Here is a 13,586-nt window from a genome sequence, read left to right as displayed (position 1 = left end):
TAAACAAGTGCAAGAATCATGAGTCAAATGTAGCAAGCTATGCAGCACCGTCACTCAATAGGAATCAACGGCACAGCGGCGCAATATCAGTTTTGCCGCTTCTCATGTGAATGCGCCCTTACACACACACGTGCTTGTAGCAACCCTCTCTAAAAATCTGTCTGCATCTCACATTCCTGCGTATGAACAAAGGCTGACCAGTAAAAACCACCAGCTATTCGCACCTTTGTTCCAAGGGTCTTAACTCTAATCCACACAGCCTTGCTGTGGCTGCAGGCGGGAGATCCAGCAGATTCTGAGCAGCACAAACACCAACACGAGTTCCATGCGGTGCAGCTCCTGCCTGGCTGGAATGTTCACCTGCAGCCTCGGTAATCTAATCAACGTTCATCAACTGGGACGGACAGTATGGTAAAAACCTCGCTGGTCAGGTGATTTTCAATGACATACCGAGGCTTTAAAGTCAAACTATTCTCTTGTTGTTTTTAAGAGGTTTAATTAATTTTATTAATATGAAGTGGAATCGGTGCTCCAGTCTCATCAAACATCACGTCTTAACTACTTAGCTTCTGGAATTTAAAATGACACAATGTTGTTTGTTTTATTTAATATATTTAGAGTTAATAGATTTAGAGCGCTCCGGTGGCGCAGCGGTGAATGACACCAGCTCACTTCTGCTAGGAACCAAAAGTACAGACACGATTGGCTGTGTCTGCGGGAGGAGGGATGACCACGGCCCGGCGGTCGATTGGCATCCTGTCTGGGGTGCGTCACTGCACTGCTGCTATTGATTCTGGGGAAGCCAGCCTCACCACGACCCTGACCAGGATACATCGGTGGTAAAACATGAAAACGAAATGAAGCGTAGTTTAATCTCTGCTTGGGCTGTGGAATCAAATCCGTACCAGGAATCATTTTATTTTATTGGTATTGGGATTGACATGATTGACCAAATCATTTTGCACCCCAGGTGCCACACAGATGCAGAGACTAAGGAGATGTTTGGGATCTAGCTTTGCTTGGAAGTCGATCCCACAGTAACGTCCAAGGAAATACAGTTTTGTCATTCATGGTGATTTCTTTTTTAACCCTTTGATGCACAACCTGGGTCAAAAGTGACCCAACTGAGTTTTTATTATCTATATCTTTGCAATAAATTAATTTCGTCATTCAAGCTTCCATGAATTCCTCAATTAACTTGTTTTTGATCATCACAAATCCTTATTTCAGTTTTATATTTTTTACTTTTTTAATAAAAATCATTTTTGTATCACTACCCTTCTAATGCACAACATGGGTCAAAAATGACCTTTATGTATTTACTATGGAATTTGACAGAAACTACTGACATCTGTAAGTGTTTGTAGTCAGAAACATATTTACTGATCTTTTGAAAGACAACCAAAGATTCGGCTCTTGAATCTTGAATATGTCCAATACTATTTGCTTGCTAGCTGTTTACATATTCTAGTATAGATAGCTTTTATTAGCTAAGACAGCAAATACATGAATAACTGACAAATGTGCATATGAAAATATTCTTGAATGGACGAATATGGGTCATTTTTGACCCATGTTGTGCATTAGAAGGGGTTTGCTTAGCTTTTGCATCAAAGGGTTAATGTATTAAAATCAATCTTATAAAACGGATAGTTCCGGTCCTAAAATCTGATTGGCTGAGCCGCGTTCGAAGCCGTTGTCACATCATTCCATATTAATACGCCACTGAAAAGAAAAAGTGAATGTTATGTTCGCCCTCATGTTGCCTAGCAACACTGTTAACGGACTACGTGATTTCGCGGAAGAATGCGTTTTGTAAGTGTTTTTGTAAATAAAAACATTTATAAATTGTTGTATTTTATTATATTTTATGTTGACCGCCGTTTTATAAAAGCAATAAGCCACTCGAGACGGCTTATTGCTTTGTTAATAGGCTGTTGTTATTGGCGTACTTGGTTTGACCGGAGTGTGAATGCGGAGCCCAAGACTTTGCCTTTAAAGGAATATAAATCAGATTATTTAACGTTTATTTACTGTATTTCTTTGTTTCTTGCAGGTTCAATATTTCTTCAAGATTTTAGATGGATGATGTCCGTAATCATCACAGCCGCCCACAATGATTTAAATACATTAATTAATTGAAATAAATAAAATAAAACACTTGGTTTGTTTGTTGTACATTTATTTGTTTAGACCTTACCTGGATTAAATAAAACGACAAGAGCAGATGTAACTCCTGACAGATGTTCAGCATTGACTTTATAAGCACTTTTAACATCCACTAAACAGACACGGGTACTGCGATGGATCTCAGAACATTTTCTAACTCTGACCAGTGACTTTGGTATCTGGTTTCATTACAATACACTTTTTTCCTGCAGAAAAAAAAATTGTACAACTGCATAAATATAAAATTCTTCCACCATGTAAATGGCTAAAACATTCATTAGAAAGTTACACCACGGTGTGTGATGTCTCCAGCAAAAAAAAAAAAAAATTAAATTAAAGCACTGAGTTGCCACGGTGACCGCCGGAGACGCGGTCCTCCACTCGGGCGTGGGGTCCGCTCTCCGGAGCGGACACACAGTTCTACACTTAAAGGAAAAGAAATCAAAAGCCTCATACAGAATCATAGTCATTAACCCCCAAACCCTCACACTGCAAGAATCAAATATAAAGTGATGTAAAAGTGAATTCTCCCCCCCCCCACCAGAAAATCAACAAAAGTCAAACAGAGAAGGAAAAGAAGAGAAGATTCCATGGAGTGCGGGCATCACCTCACATACGGACCTGGGGATCTCAGCGCGTACCATGCCACTGTGTTCTTTTTGTTAAGTGTACGAATACAGACGCGCACATCCGCACTCGCCAAAAACACGCATCCTGGCGCTCGCGTCGAACCCACCCAACCACCCACACGCATTGGACCACTAAGCTGACTCGCGTAAGACGACGGAAACGATAACGTGGCTTGGAAAGAGGACCGTCGTATGCCACTACTGCACTGCACTGCACTGCGCACTCCGAAAAAAAATACAGAGCGAGACCGACCACTCAAGGCAGAAATACTCAGGGACAGAAACACTGCTCGCTACATCAGTAGTGGAATTATAATTTACAGTAATGAATGAACACGTCCCATGGCTCAAAGAATATTCTCATTTACAGTAGAATAAATATGTTGCTATTGCTACTCTTCCTGTACTTGTTTTTACATTCTAACCCTAGACATATTTGCGGAGAAAGCTAGTGTAAAGCGTACAGATTAAGTGTAGGTCCCGTATGTTATGAAAGTTTGTTCAAGACTAGCCGTGTTTCCTTTTCTTTTTTTTTGTCGTTTTTTTTATAATATCGAACTCTTATTTTTGTTTGTTTCGTCTAAATAATTACACTTTGAAATGGGCAGGGTAAAAGTGCTACTTTCATAGCTGAGGTCATGACTTGACCGTGATTTTAACGTCGAAGCGTCCCTGATAGCGGTCCTTATCGCTGTACGCGATGTTGTCTCCGTATACTTTGCACTCCACGCGCAGCTCTTCGTTAGCGGTGATGTTGGCGAACTGGATGGCCACCAGGGGCTGGAGGTACTGGGGCTGGAGCAGCTTGCCGTAGTAAGGGTAGTACTGCAGGGGGAAGCCGTTGCCCAGGCCGAAGTACTTGATCTCGCCGATTTTGCCGGCGTCTTCTTCTTTCTGTACGGGGGGGGGGGATGATGAACAGGTATTAGTGCCGTTACGTTAAGTACATGATAATTACACCGCGTGTATGTATAATACACTTAATCAGGTTTATATGATGATGCTGTAGAGCAGAACAGCGAGGTCAACGATTCGTACCTTGCTGCTGCAGTGAATAGGAATCACGTGGGGTTGAATCTTCATGCTGCCAGTTGCAGGTAAAGACTCGTTCTTTGTTGGAGGCTGTAAAACAAACAAAAATTAATAATAATTCATCATAATTCCAATAGATCTGTGTGCACAATACATTTTCACACACATGCATGTTCATGTACTGTGTCTACGATATACATTTAAGGTCAGGGATGCCTTGGACAGGGCACCAATCTATCCCTCCCTCAGACACAGCCGATCGTGTGTGTAGACACCCAGCTAGTTCTGCCTGAGCACTCTAATACCATTTAACTCATTCATAATTAAAAACTCAGCTGAATTGATTCTACATGACACGTTTATTTATCTCTACTGGAACTAACAGGACTGTGACTGTATACTGTCTAAGCAATTGAGGCTTAAGGGCCTTGTTTAAGGGCCCAACAGTGACAGCCTGGCAGTGGTGAGGCTTGAACTGCAACCTTTGGATTACTAGTCCGGCACCTTAACCACTAGGCTTTACCCATTTAGCTCAATCAATTCCCAAGATCATTTAAACATAAAGGTTATTTACTGCAACCAATTCACCTGCTGGAATGCATTTCAAACGTGTACCTTGACCCAGACCCAAAGTGAGGATTTAACTATTTATTCTTGCTTCTGAGCTGCACTCACTCTGGGCTTGAAGTTGACGATCCTGTTGAGCTTAACGATGAGGCAGGGTTTGCCCGACCCAAAGCCGAAAGTGGCGTCGTCTACGCCTGAGCAGTCGCGCAGCAAGGTCCTACTGAAGCGGCAGGCCTTTCTCACGCCTGTGTCACCCTCCAGGTCACCGCGGTCCGTGTAAACAGCTGGACTCTCTGAAGACGAGAAGACACGAGCGTTAGTATTTTTATATCTGATCTGATGCTTTGTACCACAGCAGTGGATCAAATCAACAGGAAACAGGTGAAACTACATGTGTGCACCATTTATTTAGTTATGCTGTAATAATCAGGGCTGCCGGAGTCTAAAACTCTCTGTAAAACTGTTTTACTCAACTAGCATTGTACATTATTAACTACATTCTCTGTTCAAAGGCGTTCTGATGGAAACCTGTTTACCCGCCGAGGTTAAGGATTGAAGTCGAGACTGCCGTGACAACGATGCTGCTCCTGCCGGATGTGACGGGTCTGGAGTAATTGCACCAAGAATGACAAGAAATCACTACAGACTTTATTGAAGACTAGAGCGAATAACAACTCTATTATTATTTATTTATTTATTTATTACCAGTTATAACTTTTAGTTCATTTAATTCTGTGTTTATGATTTGTGTAAATCGTGTATTTATTTAAAGTATCCTCCAGGCCACCCAAGAAGGATGGGCCCTGCTGAGTCTGGTTCCTCTCAAGGTTTCTTCCTGTAATTTTCAGGGAGTTTTTCCTTGCCACTGTCGCCCTCGGCTTGCTCAACAGGGGTTTTTGTATCTGTTGGTCCTGGATTTTGTAAAGTTGCTTTGAGACAATGTCTATTGTAAAAAGCGCTATATAAATAAAGTTGACTTGACTTGACTTGACCATTTAACCAATTTGGTGACCCACTTCGGTGATATAGCGAGCCCACCTGTCATTTAAATTGGCAGCATTGCTCGGTATCACGATTATGTCCTCCAGTCTTTCCAAACAGAGGTGATTGATGTGCCAGAATCTCTTAGCTGACCGTCCACCTGCGTCTCATTGAGAATTTGTTTGCTCCAGGTGGAAGTGTTTCTATTAATCACGGTTTCTCTCACAGATTTGACAGTGCCTCTGCTGGCAACCTGCTTTCTCTTGAAACCTGTTATATGAGCCCTGCACACTTTTTTCAGCTGGTTGCAGTTTTTGGGCATCACAAGGAAACCGCCCGGAAAGATCGAGCTGCCTTAAAGGCCGTTAATGGGTTTCCTTTTATGAGAGAGAGCTGGGTTGTCGCAGATGCTCCGAGTCACTTGTCACATGGTGACGACCTGTTTTCATTTCTGCTCTGTCCCTGAACTATCCTTGTTCTCACTTGCGGGCTGCAGATGTTTTTTATTTTCCAGTTTTCTGCAGGGTGAAGCGTCCTGCAAATTGGGTTCATTTTCAATCCTTGGCGGTGTGGGGCTACACATGGCGCCTCAGTGATGAAGTGCTATCCGCACCATTAAGCTTTGTAAGACATGATGGTCACACGGCAGGTTTGCAGAGATCCGAGTCTAAGAGGCTGACAAAGAGGAAACCTTGGGAAAAGCAAGGCTCAATCCAGGAACCTATCCTTTTTCCCCAGGCATTATGGGTAGTATCACATTTCAGTGCTTCAACAGCTCAGTTGTTATTTATGGTGACATATAACACAATAATAACACATCTTATTAAGATATATTTATAATTTCATTTCTCTTGGAAAAATGTTTGGTACCTACTTAATAATAATAATTTGGGATAAAAGTTATATGTAATATAAAAAAGTCTCAGAGTTTTCTATTCGTTATTTCATATTTATATTAGTTTAAACTTAACATATGGCCAATCTGATGTCAACATGCCAAGCAATTCAATTCACTGTACAGCTTGCAGTGTCTGTCAAGTTGTTAAAACATGTAATGCTGTGATTGTTTCATTAACGTTTGAGGACGTTTGATCAGACACTGTTTAGGTTTTCTGTCAGCTGTACATCAGAACTAGATGTGGATATCATGCTAACCTCCGCAGTTCTCGAATTTCGTGTCATCAGTCTGTGACTCGTCTTTGTATGGCTCCAGCAGGTTCTTCATGTCTTTCGTGTACGTTCTGTAAGTATCCTCTTCTGCGGTGTTGAACGAGATCTCGGATTTTTCAGAGCGTGGGGTGTGTGATAAACCTGAGGGGGGGGGGGGGGGGGGGAGAGGAGAGATGCCGTTTTAGCATTTTGACTCTATACACCAGTTTATTAGAAGTTTGTACGGAACTGAACTGCGTTTCTAGGACAAATCTTAACGGGATTCATTACTACAGCTTCGGAAACAGCACCACTATCTAACACAAGTGAGATTAATACGGTTTGCCGGAATCGGCTGTAGCGTGATCAGCCAGACAGTAACAAGGGCAACATATCCGTTCTTTGTCATGGTTAACTGTTCAGATGAACCTCCTGTTCTCAGCCTGGCAGTAATTTTCCACCCAGCTCGAGCACAAGGCCAGATTGGGGCGTGGTCACTAGCGGAGCCAGTAAAGGAAGAGAATAAATGGCAGGAACACTTGTACCGCTCACAAGGTTGTGATTGCTGTTAACGGTCTTTGCTTGGATGCACACTTCTCCTTTTACACTGTTATTCACAACCTCAGAAGTGCAGGAGGGACGTTTTACTTTTTTAACCGTCAACTTGCACAGACTCAGCCACACTGTGTCTCTGCCGCCCCCCCCCCCCCCCCCCCCCCCCCCCCCCCCTTTCCCCAAACCTACTCCACCTCACGTGCTTCTCTCGCACAATGGAAACTTTTTTGCCCCTGAGAGGAGGGTGGGACTTGAGTGCAGTGAGCGTGTCTACCACCTCCTTTGCTTATCGTGGCTTCCAATCGCAGCGCGCTCTGCTCTGCTTCCTTCCACTTAGCGAGCCTATCCAGGACGAGGCTGTTGCTCTTCTAGGGGAAATAGCACCGGTGCATGGCACTAGCTGAATACGGCTAAATATATGCCAAGACGACGGCGTGCACTGTGCAAACACTGGACGGCCAAAGAGTGTGCAGGCTCCCTGGGCAAATGCCTGGCATTAACACAAAAGGATTCCTGGCAATCACTTCACTTCCCCCGAGATTAACTGCGTAACAGATTTACAACTAATGTAGAACGTAGTGTTTAAATTCTATAGAACATTCTTGATTTATTATCAGTAAAAGGACTTACTATACTGTTTTAACATGATAATATTCTTAATTTGTAAAAACCACCTGTAATAATAGCAGTAAAACTTCTCTCAGTGCCAATATGAAATGAATTATAACAGATCGAAAGTGCTAGTGCAAGATAATAATGAAAAATAATGCAAGATTTAATTCAAGTAGCGATAACATCACGAGAACATGTACACACACACACGTCTCACTCACTGTATGTCCGTATGTCCTCAAAGTTATCAATTACCAAATAATCTTCAGTTAGCCAACACTCATTGCAACAGACACATCTCTGACAATACATATGGTGACAGCTCACAGGGTCTTGTGAAATACCAGCAGTGTTGACAACAATGCAACAACACACGACACTGAGGTGACTACACGGCTCAGATAGTAACCCAAAATATCAAACAGTTACTTCGATGCTGAACCTGGTTTCTAAACATTCTCACACACTGTTTAATACTGTTTACCTGGGGGTGCAACTCTGTCCTGGTAGGTGGGCTTGTAGTTGCTAAGGGTCATCAGCAATGCCTGGATGGTGCCGATGAAAATTCCAGCCAAGCAGCCATAGAAGATAACGTAGAAGATGAAGATTTTAACTGTAAAGAAAGAAAAACAAAGCTAATGATTCAATTATTAGTAGAAATTGGCAGTGGGAGCATTTTTCATTCATTGAATTCTATTGCATTGTGAGCATGAGTGCATGGAGTGCCCATGTTTGCATGTTTAGCCACTCCCGGTCCCAGTAAAGAATGGCTTATTTTGCATTTCCATGTGCCCTTAAGACTGGGTGTGTGCTGGTTATTTTATGAAAAGGACACTTTCACTGTTGAATCTCACCTTTCTCATGGTTTGATTTAAATTAGCAAGCAAAATTTGTCATAAGATTTTGATAAACAAGAGCATAATGTATAAATCCACATTTATTACATTGTGACCAAGGGGCTGGATCCGAATTGAGCGAGTTTTCCCTGCCGTCATCTAGAATACGTTTCTGATCACATAAGATTACTGAATGCAGTACTGAGTGATCACTGATGAGTATTCATGAACAAACTGTTCCCATATTTCCTTAAATATGACATTAATATGCATGTGACCCATTTTTAACCAAGACGCCAAACTTCCTCTTTTCAGTTTCAGCAACATTTAAGTTTATTAGCTGCATTAATTAGTTTGCCTAAACAGTATACGCTGTTAAAATTCAGCCAGCCATAATTTAAATGTAGGTTGATAATCCATTTGCTGATTGTTAACATTTCTAGGAATAAGGATCGTCACCAGAGTTTGCTAAACTGAGCAAAGTCAGCGGTGACATGTGATCCATATAATCAGACACTTCCTGATTTTCCAAGCACGGGGGGGTGTGGACCAATATAAAGCTGGCAAAAACTGCAACGCAAGTCCAAACAGTTCAGAAATCTCTCACTCTGCTGCGAGCGCCAGTGATGGAGAGGAACACAGCGTACACAGACTACTGGCTTTTAGAACTAAACCCTGTTCCACCCCCAGAGATAAAACTGACAGGTCGGTCCCAAAAAAAAAAAGACAGGTTTAGCTGGTCACGGGAAAAATCGTGGTTTAATGATCCACAGTAACAGTTCACAGATCTTCAGGAAATACCAATACAGCCTCATTGTGTAAACACAATGCATTGAAAGCCAACATTATGCGACTGTTTATAAGTAAAAGTAAGGAATGAGAGGCCGTAGGGTCGGGCTTGTTGTCTGTCTGATGAATGGTGAACACCATAATTGATAATGATATTGATATATTTTGCCCATACATGCTTCAGGCTGTAGTAAAGCAAAGATTGTGCCATCCTGAACACCATGCTCGGAGAAGGTGCCTAACATGGATATACTTGACAAGATCATGTGTACAGAACGTGCCCAACATGGAGCCACAGTAACTACTAGAGATCATTAGACTTATGTTTGAAGGGTTAAGTCGGTTTGGTCACTGGGAGGTTAAAGATAGGTGTCTGGGACCGTCTCACTTCCTCAAAGCTCCTCCTCCCATTTACACTGGAGTCAAGTTAAAGTAAAAAGTTGTGGCGCATTTACTGTGGTTATAGTATTACACTGAAGTCTTCTAAGCAGAGGATCGGATCCTATATCCTAGATCTATACCTAATATACATGAATAAAGAGCTTGGAAACTTTACGATCTATAACAACAACATGTGTACATAAAGCTTATATACTCCCAGAGATCTGACTCTTACGGTGGATAAAATAAACAACTGCTGTCGATTCAAGTCACGTTGTTGGAATCGGACCGATCCCGATGTGTCTCCTGGTCTCAAAAAAAAATCGATCCGAGTTTAATCCACGGGGGGGGTTTGATGATTTAACACCCGCCACCATTTGACTACAAGCGTGGGGTTACAGGCGACAAGCCATCAGCCACTTGCCACCATTTTACATTCACACAGCATTAGAAACGAGCAGACACCACCTGTCTGAGACTGAGGCTGGTACAACACCAACTGTTGAATATACAGATCCGGATACATGTCGCAACTTCTATAGAATAATATACACGATTATATTATATATACGATTAATACAAGCACAGTACAGCACAGCACAGCGTTTTAGCTTTGAATGAGCTGCCATGTGTCTCGACACGCCAGTACTGTATGTACTACATGAGCACATATCCACTAACGTGTGCTCACAAAATCACTGAAAACTGACACCCCTGGAGCTTCGTGGAATATTTACCCTGGTTTGACCTATATGGGTTTACTCGGATTGACTGTGTGTGAAAGGTACAAGTCAGTCAGGGGGAGCGTTTGAAAGACAGGACAGCAGGGCCCAAAAATCACCTTGATTCACCTTGGGGGGGCTCGAACCCTTGTGTATAATCAACGTACTGCTGTAACGCGAATGTAATTACACTATACTTACATAATATATAATACAATTATGTACATATAACGTATTATATATAAACCTAGTTAGTAGGAAACCGTTACTAAAACGTTCCACCCAAATCAAGCCGGATTGCATATTTCTACACTAAAACAACATCATCATCTCTCTGATCTTTTGTTTAACACACCGTGGCTGACATTAATTAAATTCCTATCACTGGTTTCCATTTCATTTCACTTCTCAGGGACAGGTTTCACATAACAGGAGCTTCTTCTTTCATCTAAACCTGTGCACATTTTGACAGAATGGACTGAAATAATCGCTGCTTGGTGCTTAACTTTGCTTACTTTTGCAAAAGCAAGTCGTGTTATGCTAATGTAATGTCACCTAATAACTTCATACAGCTGTGTGTGTACATGGTGTACAGATCTGAATGGAGTTCATCTAATTCACACACATTACACATTATGATCAAATTTGTGTTTTTGATGCCTGAGCGAATCATTAGGGAGGTCATTTAATTCCTTATTCCAGCAGGCATGGTAATAACGCATGCATATACACTGAATTTTAACACTTGTGGGTAGTAATTCAGCGGTAATAAGGAACACTGAACCACCACATTGTAAGTAAGTACTGTAGAAGTGCACCAGCCATTCAGGTTGACTTGATATGCACATCTAAATCAAGTGAACTTAAGGTTAGCCATGGCTGTTCAGGTCGGATATGATACTGAAACAGCAGAGCAGCATTTTCCTCTTTCTCTCCCCCATTGAAAATGAAAGTCACGACACATGTTGAGCATTTCACGATCACACATTACAGGTGATCAGACCCGTTACGAGTCCGTAGGTTGTTGTTATTCCTCTACAGCTTCTCAGCTTCTACTTGTTGACGTTTAAACTTTCAAATGAACGTTCAGCCGTTAAGCTTATTATGGGATGTAGCCCCTGTCTGGCCGTTAAAAAAAAAAAAAGCAGCAACGAAGAAGCACTTACGCCAACTGGCGCCGGTTCGTCCTAAAAATTCCTTCTTCTCAGAATTCCACAGAAATTTCTTCCATCCACCCTCGTCCTTGTTATTCGCAGGCATCTTTTAGTTCCCTTTGTGTGCCTTTAGGGTGGGGGGTTCGTTGCTGTTTTTTCGTCACGACACGACCGCCAGAGCTGTACTCCTCAGGCAATTTCTCAGAAAGGACAGAGTCGTACCCGGCTCCTGGTGTTGGATACTCCCCCTTATATCCATTACTCGGATAAGCTCCGCCTACGAGTTTGTCCAATAGACTGTTTGCCGGCCAATCAGGGGCTGCGATGTGTTTGCGTAACAAATTCGGCTATGGGGTACAAACCGGGCACATGTATCGTACTAAAGAACATGTAAAATAGTAACTAAACCATTTAGTCCTGGACTTAAATTTGCATGGGTTTTAGTATAGACTTAGTCTGAACTCTCTTGCTAAGTATTATTATTGGTTTAAGCTGCTAAAGTAATACCACATATTGTAAAATACCACTGCACTTTGTACCACACTTAACTCATCTCGACTGTATATACCATCAGTATTTTGCAAATTTGCACCAGCACAACAATAATGTATATACTTCACTTTATTTGCTCTCATTCATTACCCATTTATGTAGCCACTTTAGTCACCGTCATTATATGTCTCCTCATTTCACTTATCTGGTCACTTCTGCACTTTAACTGTGTATTATATGTATATAATCTCTATCTTGCACTTCTGGTTAGATGCTACTGCATTTCGTTGGCTCTGTACTTGTTTACTCTGCACAATGACAATAAAGTTGAATCTAATCTAATCTAATCTAATCTAATCTAAAAGTCTGTGGAAAACTTCATTCCTCATATACAAAGTAGTGGACTAGTAATCGAAAGGTTGTTGGTTCAAGCCCCACCACTGCCAGGTTGCCACTGTTGGGCCCTTGAGCACAGGCTTTAACCCTCAATTGCTTAGACGATACACTGTCACAGTACTGCACGTCGCTTTGGATTAAAGCGTCCGCTAAATGCAGAAAATGTGAAAATGTCTAACTAGACAGATAGATAGATAGATAGATAGATAGATAGATAGATAGATAGATAGATAGATAGATAGATAGATAGATAGATAGATAGATAGTCCTTTCCTCATAATCCTTATCATTTACTTTACATTACACAGCTTACTCATCACCTTGCTTGCCAACCTTTTAACTCTGCATTAACATTTTAACTTCTTACTTACTTGCCTAACTGGGGTTGCAATACAAAAAAAAAATGCTCATTAGAGGCATCATATGTGTGTCATTTGTAGTGTGACATAAACGACAGATGAGGAATAAATGCAAGAGATTCGTCCTGATAATGCTAGACAATAGAAATAATGTAATAATCTAGTAGCGCATTGGAAAAATGACTATAACAGCTGCTGCTGAATGCTGTAAACGTTTTTGGAGGAGACATACACTACCACGTTATATGTGCATTAATGAACGACAATAATAAATGGTTTATTACAATACACAATGCAGCTGTTACATCTGTTCCTCTTATTCTTTGTTATTCACTGTGTGTGTAATAATTCTGCACAAAGTCATACAGCCTAGTGCTCTTGATCTCCTTCCTGCCTCCCACTCAAGGTCAGATGTGGGTGGTAACACACCTGTAAACAGGAGCCACTCGTTTTGCACCAGCATGGATCATCTACATACACACTCCGCACCCAGTCGTGAAGGGACACACACACTAGAACAGGTATAAAGGACAGAAAGGTCAAAGTGATACTGACATTTTTCGATCGTGTTCAAGAATAGTGCATGTCATATATCCATTAAAGGCATGTTTTCATGCGAGTAGCTATTTTTTATAGCCATTCCTTGACTTATAAAGGCCAGCACAATTTTCACTTATTTTAATTGTGAGTTGGCTTGTTTTTTGCCATGTTAAAGAATGACTAGGAGGATTTGACCTCTGTGTCACCTCATACATAAACCCAA

The 13,586-nt window shown here is 41.6% G+C and overlaps 2 protein-coding genes across 4 annotated transcripts in view; one reads left to right on the top strand and one right to left on the bottom strand.

The window, feature by feature from the left end:
• nme7 (NME/NM23 family member 7) overlaps positions 1-2,161 on the top strand; it is an 87,760-nt gene extending 85,599 nt beyond the window's left edge. For all 3 annotated transcript variants that reach the window (XM_062997253.1, XM_062997254.1, XM_062997252.1), the window contains one exon: positions 2,057-2,161. In XM_062997253.1, the coding sequence (XP_062853323.1) occupies positions 2,057-2,089 (33 nt within the window). In that variant the 3' untranslated portion in view covers positions 2,090-2,161. The remainder of the gene's footprint in view (positions 1-2,056) is intronic.
• A 4-nt stretch (positions 2,162-2,165) lies between these two features.
• atp1b1a (ATPase Na+/K+ transporting subunit beta 1a) lies at positions 2,166-11,813 on the bottom strand. Its single transcript, XM_062997256.1, has 6 exons — positions 11,589-11,813; positions 8,179-8,307; positions 6,534-6,689; positions 4,506-4,690; positions 3,837-3,920; positions 2,166-3,692 (listed from the first exon to the last, which is right to left on the bottom strand). Exons 1-6 carry the CDS (start codon positions 11,680-11,682, stop codon positions 3,435-3,437), a joined length of 906 nt encoding a protein of 301 aa, XP_062853326.1. The 5' UTR covers positions 11,683-11,813; the 3' UTR covers positions 2,166-3,434.
• Between the last annotated feature and the right edge of the window lie 1,773 nt (positions 11,814-13,586).

Source organism: Trichomycterus rosablanca, chromosome 6, assembly GCF_030014385.1.
Source record: "Trichomycterus rosablanca isolate fTriRos1 chromosome 6, fTriRos1.hap1, whole genome shotgun sequence".
Classification (NCBI taxonomy): domain Eukaryota; kingdom Metazoa; phylum Chordata; class Actinopteri; order Siluriformes; family Trichomycteridae; genus Trichomycterus; species Trichomycterus rosablanca.
Note: the sequence above shows the minus strand (reverse complement) of the source record. Positions and strands in the feature narration are given on the sequence as shown.

What these genes read in the sequence shown, in the direction of transcription:
- atp1b1a (XM_062997256.1), bottom strand. Translation starts at nt 11,682, where the DNA reads ATGCCTGCGAATAACAAGGACGAGGGTGGATGGAAGAAATTTCTGTGG. An exon ending in GGACAGAGTTGCACCCCCAG is followed by an intron (nt 6,690 to 8,178) that starts GTAAACAGTATT and finishes CCCCCCCCTCAG; the next exon opens with GTTTATCACACACCCCACGC. An exon ending in GAAATTCGAGAACTGCGGAG is followed by an intron (nt 4,691 to 6,533) that starts GTTAGCATGATA and finishes TCTCGTCTTCAG; the next exon opens with AGAGTCCAGCTGTTTACACG.